General features: G+C 51.1%; 1 protein-coding gene across 1 annotated transcript in view; it reads right to left on the minus strand.

Moving 5' to 3' along the window:
* Positions 1 to 281: 281 nt before the first annotated feature.
* MYO1E (myosin IE) overlaps positions 282 to 13,372 on the minus strand; it is a gene marked incomplete at its 5' end in the record, with an annotated part of 187,763 nt that continues 174,672 nt past the window's right edge. The window contains 2 exons of the mRNA XM_087859163.1: positions 282 to 1,380; positions 4,936 to 5,105. Coding sequence (XP_087715289.1) covers positions 1,304 to 1,380; positions 4,936 to 5,105 — 247 coding nt within the window. The remainder of the gene's footprint in view (positions 1,381 to 4,935; positions 5,106 to 13,372) is intronic.

A 13,372-nucleotide genomic window follows, 5' to 3' on the forward strand; every position in this document is an offset into this window, starting at 1 on the left:
GGGCAGCACAGCTGGGCCAGGCCCCTCTCCTTGGCTGTAGATAGCTGTCCCTTCATGTCCTCTTCCCTTTCCGTGTCCGTGTCCAAATGTCCCCTTTTTATCAAGACACCAGTTATATTGGATTGGGGCCCACCCTAATGACGTCATTTTAACTTACCTCTGTAAAGACCCTCTAGTTCCAAATAAGGTCATATTGTGGGTACTGGGGTTTAGGGCTTCAACGTAACTTTTGAGCTGGTGGGGAGACAAATTCAACCTATAACAAATGTCACAAAAGAACAGGTGGTTCACTGATTCCTTTATTTAGGAGGTAGGGGGAGGGGTACAGGGGGCAGAGGAAAATTACCTACAGGGAAAGGGCTGAGGAGGGTTTGCGGGGGCTTGGCTAGAAAGCAGTAACACTGATCCTAGAGCTGAAAAGGAGTAGTGCACATTTGTAAGTACCTGGTGGGAGTTTTGTAATAAAGCCTACCTTATGAATAAGTACAGTGGAATACTACTTAGTACATTCATACATGTTTCTACCATTTTAAGATTTTTATATATACAGTATATGATCTGTTTTTATAAATGTACAGCTTGAAAAAGGAGATCCTTCTTGTAATAGGTACAGCATTAAACACAAAACCAACATGGGCCAGCCACATTCCAACTGAAGGCCCAGAGAAAGCGAAGGCCCCCAGCCCAGCCCCCAGCCCCTGCTCAGTCCGGCAGCCTCGTGGTCCTGGCGAAGCGTAAACCAGCACCCCTCTGCACCTGTGGGCTCTGCAGGCCACACAGGCCACGCTGGCCCTTGGCATCTGCACGGGAAGTGCCCGCTCATGCCAAGCCCAGCCTGTAGAGGGCAGGTCCTACCTGAGGGAAAGTGGCAGAAAGGAATGTGTTTCAGGTAAGGAAAAGAAGGATGAAAGAAATGTGCTCTTTGACTAAAGGCACTTGTCAGTGGCCGCCTACAGCCATTCCCTGGGCCTGGTGAGCGAGCGGGGAGCTGTTCTGATAGAGCCAACAAGGTCTGAGTGGACCTCGCCTGTCCTTTCACCAGGTTTAAATACAATAAATAAATCTTGGTGGGTGGTGGTATGGCCCTCCTGGGCTCCTATGAATAGGGCTACCTTTTAGGATCGTTTATGGAGTGACATTCCCTGTCCCCAACCCAGCATTTCTACGTCCTCCATGGGGAAGGTGCCAGAAAAACTCCAGGCCTTAGAGAAGGAAGCAGTTGCTCGCTATGGAGCAGAAGGAGAACCCCAGACGTCCCCTTCCCTGCCTGGAGCTCCTTCACCCGTGAGAGTCTCCGTGCGCCTCAGATCTTGGTCACATAGTTGTTGGGGAACAGGCCCTGCTTGCCTCGTAGTCGACCCGTCCACCAGCCGGAAGGATCTGCAGGAGACAGAGATGGCGAGAGTGAGGGTGAGCAAGGCGGTTCTGCCTGGGCCAAACACACCCCGCTCCTGTGGTTGCATCATGTGGGCAAAGGTGGTTTGGCTCCCTCCACCTGTGTTCTTTGTCCTTTTATTTATGTTTAAAAATTCATTTGAATGAGCGAGCGAGAGAGCAAGCGGCGGAGGGAGAGGCAGGCTCTCGGCCGAGCAGGGAGCCCGATGTGGGGCTCTATCCTATGAGGCAGATGCTTACCCGACTAAGCCTCCCGGGCATCCCTTTATTTTCTTTTAAACAAAAGCGTCTGTTGTAAAAGTAACCCCTCCCCCACAGCAGACACAGACCACTCAGGGTCCCATCCAAGGAAGAATGTGCTGTTCCCACGTAAGGCTCTGCCGACAGCTGGAAGCCTCTAGGAGTGCCCAGCCTCTGAAAGGAGGCTGATCACTCCTCCTCGGAGCCCAGGCGGGGCAGCCACTGGGCCGCCAGAGGCTGGTCGGGGGGCGGCGGGCTGGCCCCCAGTCCCGTCTCCCCATTTTCCTCACACAGGGCTACTCCCCCACCACACCTTCCCACTCCTTCCTCCAGCGTGGAAGGCTTCTGGGAGAACCTGGTCTGCAACCCCAGGCCCTCAACCAGGAGTGAGGATGTGGTCTACGTTCTTCCAGAAACGGGCCACTCTTAGGATTCTGCATCTTGCTTTTCACTACCTAATACATACTGTCTTTCCATGTCTACATCTTTTTTTTTTTTTTTAAAAGATTTTATTTATTTATTTGACAGAGAGAGAGACAGCCAGCGAGAGAGGGAACACAAGCAGGGGGAGTGGGAGAGGAAGAAGCAGGCTCCCAGCTGAGGAGCCTGATATGGGGCTCAATCCCAGGACCCTGGGATCACGCCCTGAGCCGAAGGCAGACGCTTAACGACTGCGCCACCCAGGCGCCCCTCCATCTCATTTTTAAACAGCTGTGTTGTATACCAAGATTCATAGAATCATCTCCTTGTTGATGGACATCTGTTTCCACTTTTCCCACCACTGATGGAACAAACGTCCATACTTACGTCTCTACGTCTGCGTGCAAGCAGGTCTATAGCAGAGATTCCTGCCTCAAAGAATATAGACCTTTTATTCTGTAAGACAACATAATCCATTGATATAATAGGTAATACTCTTCCACGTGCTTTTAAAAGTACAAAAGTGGGGTGCCTGGGTGGCTCAGTCGGTTAAATGTCTGACTCTTGATTTTGGCTCAGGTCATATGTATTTTAGGTCTCTGATTCATCTATTTTTTCTGCGTACGAGGTAGAGCTCTATTTTTTTTTTCAAAATGGAAAGTCAGTGTCTCTCCTTTCCCCCGATTTCAAATGCCATATTTATCCTATATTAAACACCTGTATAGACCTGGGTCTGTTTCTGGATTCTATTCTGTCCCATTTATATGTCTGTTCCTGTACTCACACTGGACTGCACCAAGTACAGTGTAATTTATAGCATTTTCTGAGAACTTCTAGGACTCTACGTTTTACACAAATATGTAATTGTTTTGATTATACCCAAAACACGTTTTATTTCTAGGAAAATCTGAAATAGAGAAATGAAAAGAAAGCAATACTCACTTAAAATTCAACACTTAAGGAGACCACATATGAATATGTGAATATATACATACACACAGATAGCTGTATGTTTTATATTTTTACAAACATGAGACTACAGCCCATAGTCTATAACCTTTTTCCTTTTTCCCCATGAACATCTTTCCATTTCAATAAGCATACCTCTACGCTTATATACCGTACTACTCATCATTATCGCTCATAAAAATGTCATCAGAGTTCACTGAATGGGTCGAGCAAAGCTTATTTAGCCAATCTTTGTTACTGGGTAATTGGTCATTTCCAGTATTTTTGCTGAACAAAGCTGGTGGTAAAAATTCTCTTTGTGTTTACTAAGCATTTATTTCAACCTTTACTTTTACTCCCAACACTTTCTAGGAAGGATACTAAGTGGCTAAAATATTAAAATCTAACAGCAAATTAGGTGGCTCAGGGAGGTCCAAATAATGCCCAGAGCCTGTTGAGGTCAGCCCAGGGACCTACAAGTCTCCTCAGAGTGAGCCCCTGTGATGAAGGAATCGGTTAAAAACACCATTCCTGGGGCGCCTGGGTGGCTCGGCCATTAAGCGTCTGCCTTCGGCTCAGGGCGTGATCCCGGCGTTCTGGGATCGAGCCCCGCATCGGGCTCCCTGCCCTGCGGGAGCCTGCTTCTCCCTCTCACACTCCCCCTGCTTGTGTTCCCTCTCTCTCTGTCTCTGTCAAATAAAAAAATCTTAAAAAAAAAAAACCAAAAAAACAACAAAACACCATTCCTGGAACTGTCTGTCCTTGGCCACCTCTTCCTGAAGGCTAAATCGCCAAGGCCCACTTCCCTCAGGCTGTCCTTGCTCTGCTGGTAGTGGATGGCTCTGCACTGCCCCCGAGTCCTCTTGAGCCCGACACTCAGGACCCTCCACCGGCAGGCCACTCCTAGCTTCATCTCGTCTCCTGTGACATCCCCTGGGGGACCCTGCCATAAGGTTGAGCATTGGCTCATTTTCCTAAAATGACCTGCTCTTTCTAGCCTCCCCGGCTTCTCTGTCTCTCTCCCCATTCCCCACCACACACGCCATTTCCTTCATGGTGCTTTTTTAACATTCTAAGTCAGGCGTTACCTATTTTTTTTTTTTTTAAGATTTATTTATTTACTTTAGAGACAGTGGGGAGGGGAGGGGTACAGGGAGAGGGAGAGAGAATCCCAAGCAGATTCCCCTCTGAGCGCAAGAGCCTGACATGGGGCTTCAGCCCACGACCCTGAGATCATGACCTGGGCCAAAATCAAGACACTCAGCCAACTGTGATTCCCAGGCGCCCCGGAGTTATACTTTAAAAAAACACTTCCATAAATAGTTATGTTTGGTCATATGTAGACTATATTCTAACTTACCTTCTCTACCAAATTAAAGCACTCAGCCAAGCCCACAGACTTTTATAATAGACGTTACAGGTTGCCTCCCTGACTTCCGTTCCATCTACCTTCCCTGTGAGGAGGCCATCACGTTTGGGTGGGGTAGTCCTAACTCCCATTTCCTACACAAGTCCCTGCCATGCCTAATCTACCGCGCGTACAGCCCTTGTCTTGCTACAGACTCAGGGATGGGCACGTGACCAATTTGGTCTAATCAGAGTAAAACCTAGGACTTTTGTCCAATGGCTAAGAGAAGTTTCAGCGATAAAGCAGATTTCAGACATAGTTTGATCTGTTTGCTGGAACTGATGTAGCCGCTTTGCTGTCATGAGGGAAAACAGCCAATAAGGGAACAAACACAAAGAAGGCAGAGCAGAAAAAAATTATTTAAAAAAAAAAAAAAAGGACCTTGATCAAACTGAGCCTGAAGCCTCGCCTCCTGCTACAAGTTTCAGTTCGAGCAGCCTATAAATTCCCTTGTTTCAACTAGTTTTTACGGCAATATGACTGGACGTTCTTCAGGAGGCTGTCCCAGCCAGCCAGGCACTTACCTTCTTTGATAATGTCGATAATGTCATTGGCGTTGAAGCTCAGTTCGTCTGTGTCCTGAGCGTCATAGGCATACAGAGCCTTGCACTGCGGCACCTGAGGCTTGGGCTTGGGCTGGGGCTTGGGTCTGCCCCCAGCTGGGGGAGGCCGACTGCTTGTCTGTCTCCGGACGCTGTGGAGAGAGTGGAGGCAGGTGAGAGACGGACCTAACAGGAGGCAGCACCGTGTGGTGGTCTGGAGCACGGGGCCAGCACCGGCCTGCTCAAGTTCAAACCCAGCTCCATCCTTAGAAGATACGCCAATCCCCAAACTTCGAGAGTAAAAACAGCCCCGCCCCCAACTTGGAGACAGAACTTTTTGCCAGTGTCCCAGAAGCCTGCAGGTGCCTCTCCCCGACAGCAATCCTTCCCAGGATCAACCACCACCCTGCATTTTGTATTAAGTCTGCTTTTCTTTGTGGTTTTACCACACACACGGGTATCCTCAACAGTACACATAGTTTGCCTGTTTTTTAACCGTATAAAAGGACTCATTTTTTTTTTTTTAAGAAGGGGGAGGGACAGAAGGAAAGAGAGAGACAATCTTAAGTAGACTCCATGCCCAGCACAGAACCTGACGCAGGGCTTGATCTCACGACCCTGAGATCATGACCTGGGCCGAAATCATGAGTCCGACGCTTAACCCACTGAGCCACCCAGATGCCCCCAAAGGAATCATTCACTCTATTCTTGAGATGTGCCCTGGCGATGCATGCATTCTCATGGCCTTATCCTCTCTCGTGGCACGAATATGTCACAATTTACTTCTCCAGTCCCCTGTTGATGGTCATTTGGAATGATTTCAGTTTCTAGTATTGTGAAAAAATAACAAAAATAAAAATGCTGCTTTGAATACTCTTGCGCGAGCAGTTTGTCAGCCTCGGCACGACTGCCCTCTGGGGCCAGCACTGCTGCTGAGGCTCGGCGGCGGAGGGGAGGGGGGGGCCTCTGCCCAGTGGATGCTGGTAGCACCTCCCCCTCATCATCGCGATCATCAAAACTCTCTCTATCACCAGCACCCTCCTCCGGGTCTTCTAGCTTTACACGTATCCCTTCTACACACTGTACTGCCTCCCGCCTCCGTTCATACATTGTCTCAAAGGCATAGAACTAGAGCTTGAGAGATCTTCAAACTTCTATCTGAAACAACTCAAATATACAAGGCATTTAATAAAAAAAAAGGTAGAAAACCTTTTCTTTCCCACTTTGCTTGAGGACGAAACCAGGAAAAGCCTACAATTCATTTGCTCACAAACCAAACATAAGTTAAAGATTTCTTCTTGGAGACTGGGCTGTACTCAACTCAGTGGGGCGGCTGTTAGGTCTGGCCAGGTGTGTTCATACCTGTGGCAGAAAGGAGGAGAAGGGAGGGTCCCCCCCCCACCCCGCCCCCCGGCCTGAGTTGCGGAGGAGAAAAGCACCCCCAGCTTTGAGCTGTGCCCTCAGGAGACCAGAGCTGCACTGTTTTTGTTGAGGTCCCATGATAACAGATGCTTGCCGGGTGCTGATGAGCAGGTTAGATCATGAGGGAGTATCTGGGGGGGCTGCCAGCTGGCTGGGGTTTCAGGGGGCTGCCCGGGGAGCAAACCCCACGGTTTCTCAGGCTCTACTCTTCTTAGGTCAACCCCTGTCCCCGCCTACCCACCCACCACCAAGCACTTTCCTTTCACCATAGAGGAAAGGCATCTATCTTGTAGATCCTTAGCATGACATCATTTCCTCCCTAGGCGGCTGGAAATCCCCATTCCCTGTTCGAGAAGTGCTTGCTTCTCTGAAAGCCGGCCAGGCAAGCAGGCTTCTAATTAAGCAACCTATACATGAGGATGTGTCAGCATCTGGTTAATAAGAGCCATTAGCCTGGATACCAGAAGTCAGCTGATTTCCCAGCAACAAGGAAGGGGGTTGCAGAGGAGGGGTGTGCGTTAGAATACCCTGGGAGGGAGGAAAGCCTCCAGCCTGCTAGGTCCAGGGTGCAGGGTGGGAAGGGTGCATGCACACCCTCCCCCCTCAAATACTCGTGGATGGGGATCTGGCCTCTCTCATGTCCGGGGGGGAACCTGCCAACATTAGTGCAGTTGATGAGGCGTCTGGACCCCCGAATATTGGCAATTAGGTGTAGTCCCCGAGGAAAAGGGGCCAGGGGGCCTCTTAGTGGGGAGAAGAAGGTAGATGACTCTGAAATGTAGGACTGTCCTTCCTGCAGCAGCCCTGGGAGCCCCCCGGGCTGCTCTGCCCATCGCCTCCAGCTTTGACCAAGCCCTGGCAGTTCTTCCTCCTCCACGTCTCTGCTGCCAGCTGCTTGCTTCCTGGGCTCCCTGAATATGCCCCAACTCAGTGTCTATTAGTTCACTTCACCCTCCACTAAAAATCCCAACAGCTTCTCCCTGGTCTTGGGAAATGGACCAAACCCTGCATGGGGCCTACAAAGTCCCTGCCTGGTGTGGACCCTGCTGGGTTCCAGCCTCAAGTCCTGCCGCAGGCCACACTGGTACCTTCCTACCTTTCTTAACGAGCCCCGGTGGGGGTTAGGACACCTTGCTCACGTACTCCTAGCTTACACCCCTGGCTTTAGAGGACAAGACCAGGAACAAAACAGGGATGTCAGCTCTCACCACTTCTGTTCCATACTGCACTGGAAGCTCCAGCCAGAGCAATTAGTCAAGAAAAATAAAAGGCATTCAGACTGGAAAAGAAGTAAAAATACCTCTATTTGCAGATGAGATGATCTTGCATATAGAAAATCCTAAGGAATGCGCTAAAAAACTATTAGAACCAATAAACAAGTCCAGCAAGATTAGAGAACATAAGATTGAGAAAACAATTCCATTTACAATACATACAAAAGAAGATACTACGTCGGAGTAAATTTAACAAAAGGATTTTTCGACTCATATGACCTACCCAGAAAAAGCTAATCTATAATGAAAGAGATTAGTGGTTCCCTAGCTGGGGCTGAGGATTGGGGAAAGGAGGTTTCTTTTTGGGATGAACATTCTAAAATTAGATTATGAGGGGGCGCCTGGCTGGCTCAAGTCAGAGCATTCAACTCGATCTGGGCTCATGAGTGTGCGCCCCATGTTGGGGATAGAGTTTACTTAAAAAAATTTTTTTTAATTAGATTACAAGGATGGTTGTATAACTCTGCACTAAATACTGTTGAATGGTAATTTAAATGGGTTGATTTAATAGTATATAAATTATATCTCAAAACTGCTTTAAAAAAAAAAAAAGCAAGTAAATGACATAGACCCCTTTAGGCTCGGCAGCTCACTGCCGACACCCAGAGTGACCTCGGCCAGTCTGTCTGCCCGCCGGCCCTGGACGCGCCAGAACCAGGGCAGGCTGGTGGAGGAAAGGACCATCTAAACACCTGTGCGAACGCAACCACTGGATGGTATTTGGTCCCAAGGCCTCAGAGAATATAAGTCCAAGTAAAACCAATCAAAACAAAACCTCAGGGATTACTGGGGGATTTGGGCTCCTTTGTAGGCCCTTGGCAACATGGGCTTGGTTGTCCCAGGCGCTGGACCATGGCCACCATGCTTTACCAACAACATAGAGCCATCTGGTTATCACTTGGCTAAACGGGGTTCACAGTACCCCACATTTGGGAGCAGGGAGAGTCCAGACAGCTTTGAGATGAGGTGCTGGGGAGCAGAGTGGGGACTGGGGGGCTGTGTTTGAGAGGGACGGACAGGGAGGTGGGGAACAGCTTTGCATTTTGCATTAGGGAAGCGTCTGTTTAGACAACCAACCCTGAGGTCACCGTGATCCAGCTCTTCCCTGTTGAAATGTCCTCGGTGACCAGGAAGGAGCACAAGTCTCCAGTGGGGCAGCCAGTCAGCCCCATTCTCCCATCTCAGCTTGTTCTCACCCTTCGTGTGCGACTCAGCAGAAGGCCTGTCACCCGGGAACCCCTCCCTGCAGCTGTATGAGGTCAGATCAACTCGCCTCGGCCGTGGCTGCTCCAGGCAAGACACCGGGCTGGGCATCTTCATGGGCCCCGCTTCATTGCACCTCACGGCGCTCCCGGGTTCCCGGGGCTTCCTGCTGGTCTCAGGCCCGGATGGCACAACGGCAGCCACGCCAGGCTCCCAGAGCTCCAGCCGCGCACACCTTTCTGGTCCCGGGGTCCGGCCCGCCCCACCCCCCACCGGCACTGCTAACTCTGCTCAAACCCCCCGGCCACATCCTGGGTAGCCCACACCGGCTGCAAGCGGGGGATCGAAGCAGTGGCACACGGACTTGTGTCACCACTCAGCTGACACCCTCTTGGGACAGTAGGTTCTGGGGGGGGCAGGGCCAGCACCTCTCTGCGCTCACCACTGTAGCCCCTGTGTCTGGCACCCGGCCCAGGAACACTGTGCGGCCTCAGTCTGCACGTTCTGATGGAGCGACAGTGCGCAGCAGGGGAGGGGACATGGCGCTGGCACAGAAGTCAGCCCACGGGGTTCGAGGCCCGGCTCGGCCACCGGCTGGCATGTGACTCGGGTATGTCGCTTTGCCTATTCATTATCGTATTTTTAAAGATTTTAGTTATTTATTAGAGAGCGCGCACAAGCAGGGGGAACGGCAGGCAGAGGGAGAAGCGGGCTCCCCCCGGAGCAAAGAGCCCGATGTGGGACTCGACCCCAGGACCCTGGGACCCTAACCTGAGCCGAAAGCGGATGCTAAACCAACTGAGCCACCCAGTCGCCCCACACTTCACCTCTTTAAAGATCAGTGTCTTCAACTGTAAAAAAGGGAGATTCAGGCAAGGGTCCAGGTCCTTTTTCTAATTCTTAGGATGCTTTATAGCACGCTCGCACCAAACTCCCTACTGTCGGATGGACCACGGAGCACAGGAAGTCTGTGCCGACGACGGGATCGCCGCCTCTATCTTCAGCACAGCACGGCCCCAGAAACCGCCCCAGAGACCCGGCGGCAGCAACAGCCATTTTCCCAGCTGTGTCTGAACCGCAGCCTCAAACCCACACCATCTCCTCCACAGCACTAGGTGGCGATCCTGTGTCATCAATAACGAGGGAGGAGACCGACGACTCATGCCAGAAGCTGATGAATGGGGCCTTTTAGGGGCCTGGGCCCCTCCACGTGCAGCCAAGGGGGACCGGTCAACGCTCGAAGAAGGGATTCCGACTGGTCCAGCCCGGACAGACGGCTGTTACGCCTCAGGAATTCTGCGGGTCAGTTGTTAAACACGCCATTGTGACAGATGGAACGGAACACACGTGCGATTCTGAATAAATTACAGGCAAAGGCAACAAACGCTCAAAACCCAACCCTTCCTAATTATTCTACCACATTTTCCTTCTGTCTGCACGCTTGCCATGACAAATGTCTGGTTGCTGAAGGGTGGCGGAAACGCTGTTCTGTGAGGGTGTGCGGCTGTGCCTGTCTTCCCGGCTCCGAGACCGGTGGGGTCATGCTGGTGGCCTGCCCTTGGCCATGGCGGGTGGAAACTGGCCAGCGGGGTACAACTCAACGGGGTACAGACAGCCGGCCACTCACCGGCATACTGCTGTCCCCACACGGTCGTGGGGACCCCTGTTCACTTGTCTACGAGTGTTCTGCCTAAACTGGTTTTGTAAGGCACGTGCAGGAGTCAGATCATTTCGGTGCCTCTGGTGTTTTCCGACACGCGCGCTCCTAACCAGCTTTACATCACGGGACACTGTTATAAAAGCAATTATTTCATTGGGATCACGGGGGTTGGAGCAAGAATTTCAGACTCACAGTAAGTTATTCTTCCCTATATATATATTAACAAACTCCCCGTCTCTGGGCCAATTCCGTGTCTCCTGTGTGACTTCAGCGCGATGCAATCCAGCTACCCTCAGACTTGCATCATTACCAGTCGAGCACTCGTCTCTCTTCCCCACGGGGAAAGCAGGCCCGCGGAGAGGCCAGCTACAGCAACTTGCTCGGACAGCGGGTCATTTTTCGGAGCAGGGCATCGGACCGCGGCCTCAATCGCGGTCTCACCCACCCCATGAGGCTGGCCGAGTCCCCGGCGCCTCCCGTCCAGGTTGCTGTGTGCAACCCGCACCGCTGGGGAAGCCCCGTGTTACTGACTGCGGAAGACCGGGGCGGGCCTCTGCCCTGAGACCACAGGCTGCCCCCTCACGGACAGCTGGCCCATCTCACGAGACGCCCAGATCCACGAGAAAGCAAAACCCCAGACGCTGTCAACGACGACAAGGCTCTCTACAGTGAGCGTTCGGGCACTGGCTCTCCCCTGCTAACGTCACCGTCCGCGGGACGTGAGCTGCTGCCGCGAAAGGAGCAAAGGATGTTTAGCTAGAAAAAGACGGGGCAACGGGACAGCCGGAGAAGCAGCCTGGGACTTTACTGACGTCATCCAAGTGCAGCTGGCGTCTGTTGTAACGTTACCTCGTGGCTCTCCGTTTTGCTGTTGCTCTGTGCCCACAGACAGCAGCAGGCCCTGCCCACGTGTCAGGGGGAAGGTGCCTCCCGGACCGGTCCCCTTGTCCCTAGCACCGCCCCCCCCCAAGCCTGCAATGCCTGAAGTTTCAAACCACAAGGAGTCCAGAGATCTGAGTCCTTGAGAGTTAAGCCACCTTTCCATCCTGGTAGAACAGCAGTATCTCCCGATAAGACCAAAGCACACAAACGACAGTGATAAAACCAATACGAATAAACTTTCGAGTTGCATTGCACAACACCTGCCGGGGACAAAGCCGTTACTTCATCTTCAAGACGCTCCGGGGAGCGGGCTTTCACGTGCGATTATTATCCTTACGACGCAGGCGAGGACCCCCAGGTGTGGAGAGACTTCGGGACAAACAGGAGGGGGCACAGCTGGTAATCAGGGAAGCGATCCACGAGCCCGGCTGCGGCCAGAGGAGGCGCGGGGCTCAGTAAATATCTGATGACTGAACCAATGAAGGTGAATCAATGAAGGATGAACAAATGAAATGGGACCGACACGCAGTCCCTGCAGCCCTCCGCACACCGCCAGGCCACCTTTTGTGAGCGTCTCCGCAGCTCCCACACCTTTGGGGCAGCCGGGTGTTCCTAGCCGGCCTCAGGGTGAGCTGGGATTAAGCTTTCTAATATCACCTCTTTGTTCTGCAGATGTGAGATTTATGTCTTGAAATTCCAAGAAGGAAAATAATGGCATTTTATTTCATTGGCTCTTTAAAATATGTTCTGTTCCAAAAGGTTGAATCTATAAACATTACTGGAAATGTGGGAATGGATGCCAGGAATTCCTAAGCCTCATGTCTGCCTGGGCCAGGATACGGCCGCTGCTCCCGTAGATAATGGGTTGAGAAATATTGCTATTGGACACTCGCTGGAAATTTTAAGCCCCTTGAAAATATGACTCCATTAGGAGAACCTTGTCAAGAGACATACAGGCAGCATTTGAATTTTTCTATCGATCCCTCCCCTTTGTGGCACGGCCAGAAGCCCTAGCACTGAGCACTTTCAATCGTTTTCTGTTTCTCCGACTTCTAGTTGGATTACTCTCTGGAGTGATCTCGAAATTTCGTGAAGTTGCCCTCCTGTGAGAAGGACCACAGGACTAAAGAGGCCAACTGAAAAGACGGCGTTCCTGTGAAGTCAGAGCAAAGGCTGATGAATGAACCGTCTGTATGATTCTTGCTTGTCCCGTCCTCCTTCCTAAGGATCAGGAACGACGTTGAACCTGCATTAGACATTTCAAAAGGTATGCTGAGAGTCTGCAGGATACATCTCTCTTAGTCTCCTTGGCCAGCAACAACGAGGATGCCACCAAGAATAGCTTCTGTGTCACAAACATGGCAAGGCAAGGGTAAAGAACCCCGTGGGGATGGTAATTTAGTGAAGGCTTCATGCTCTCGCCAAAAAAACCTGGCTGAACCTAAAATAAACTGACCAAGACTTTCCTGAATTAACTTGAGGTGCTAATTACACCATTTGATTTTATCCGCATTACATGATCCAAAAGAAATGATTGCCTATGCTAAATATGCCCAGACAGAAAAGTGCACCGGGGGTGGGAGAGGGAAAAGATAAGCCCAAGGCTGTGAACGCCCAAGCAGAGAAAGACCGCGCTTACCTGGCTCTTACAGACTGGCACATTCGAGGTCACTGTTTGGAACTGTGACGTATACAGGAGTGCTCGTATTTGTGGAAAGGTTTGGGATCCCAGAGGCCGCTGTTCGCTCCAAGAGGCTGCTATGAAATGAACCCAATTTGTGTTTTTTTGGGCGAAGAGCAGCTTTTAAACGCAGCTGACCCCAAGGATCCCGAAATGCTTCAGGCCTCAGGTCTCTGATCACATTAGAAATTAATTTTCACGTCATGTGTTTCAGAAAATAAATACTAGGAAGAAGCTCAGCCCTTTGACTGGAGTGCGATTTTTCAAGGAATGTTTGTGTCAGAGCAGGTCTAAGTG

The sequence above is a fragment of the Ursus americanus genome, chromosome 36, assembly GCF_024610735.1.
Source record: "Ursus americanus isolate L20-20 chromosome 36, mUrsAme1.1.p, whole genome shotgun sequence".
In the NCBI taxonomy this organism is placed as follows: domain Eukaryota; kingdom Metazoa; phylum Chordata; class Mammalia; order Carnivora; family Ursidae; genus Ursus; species Ursus americanus.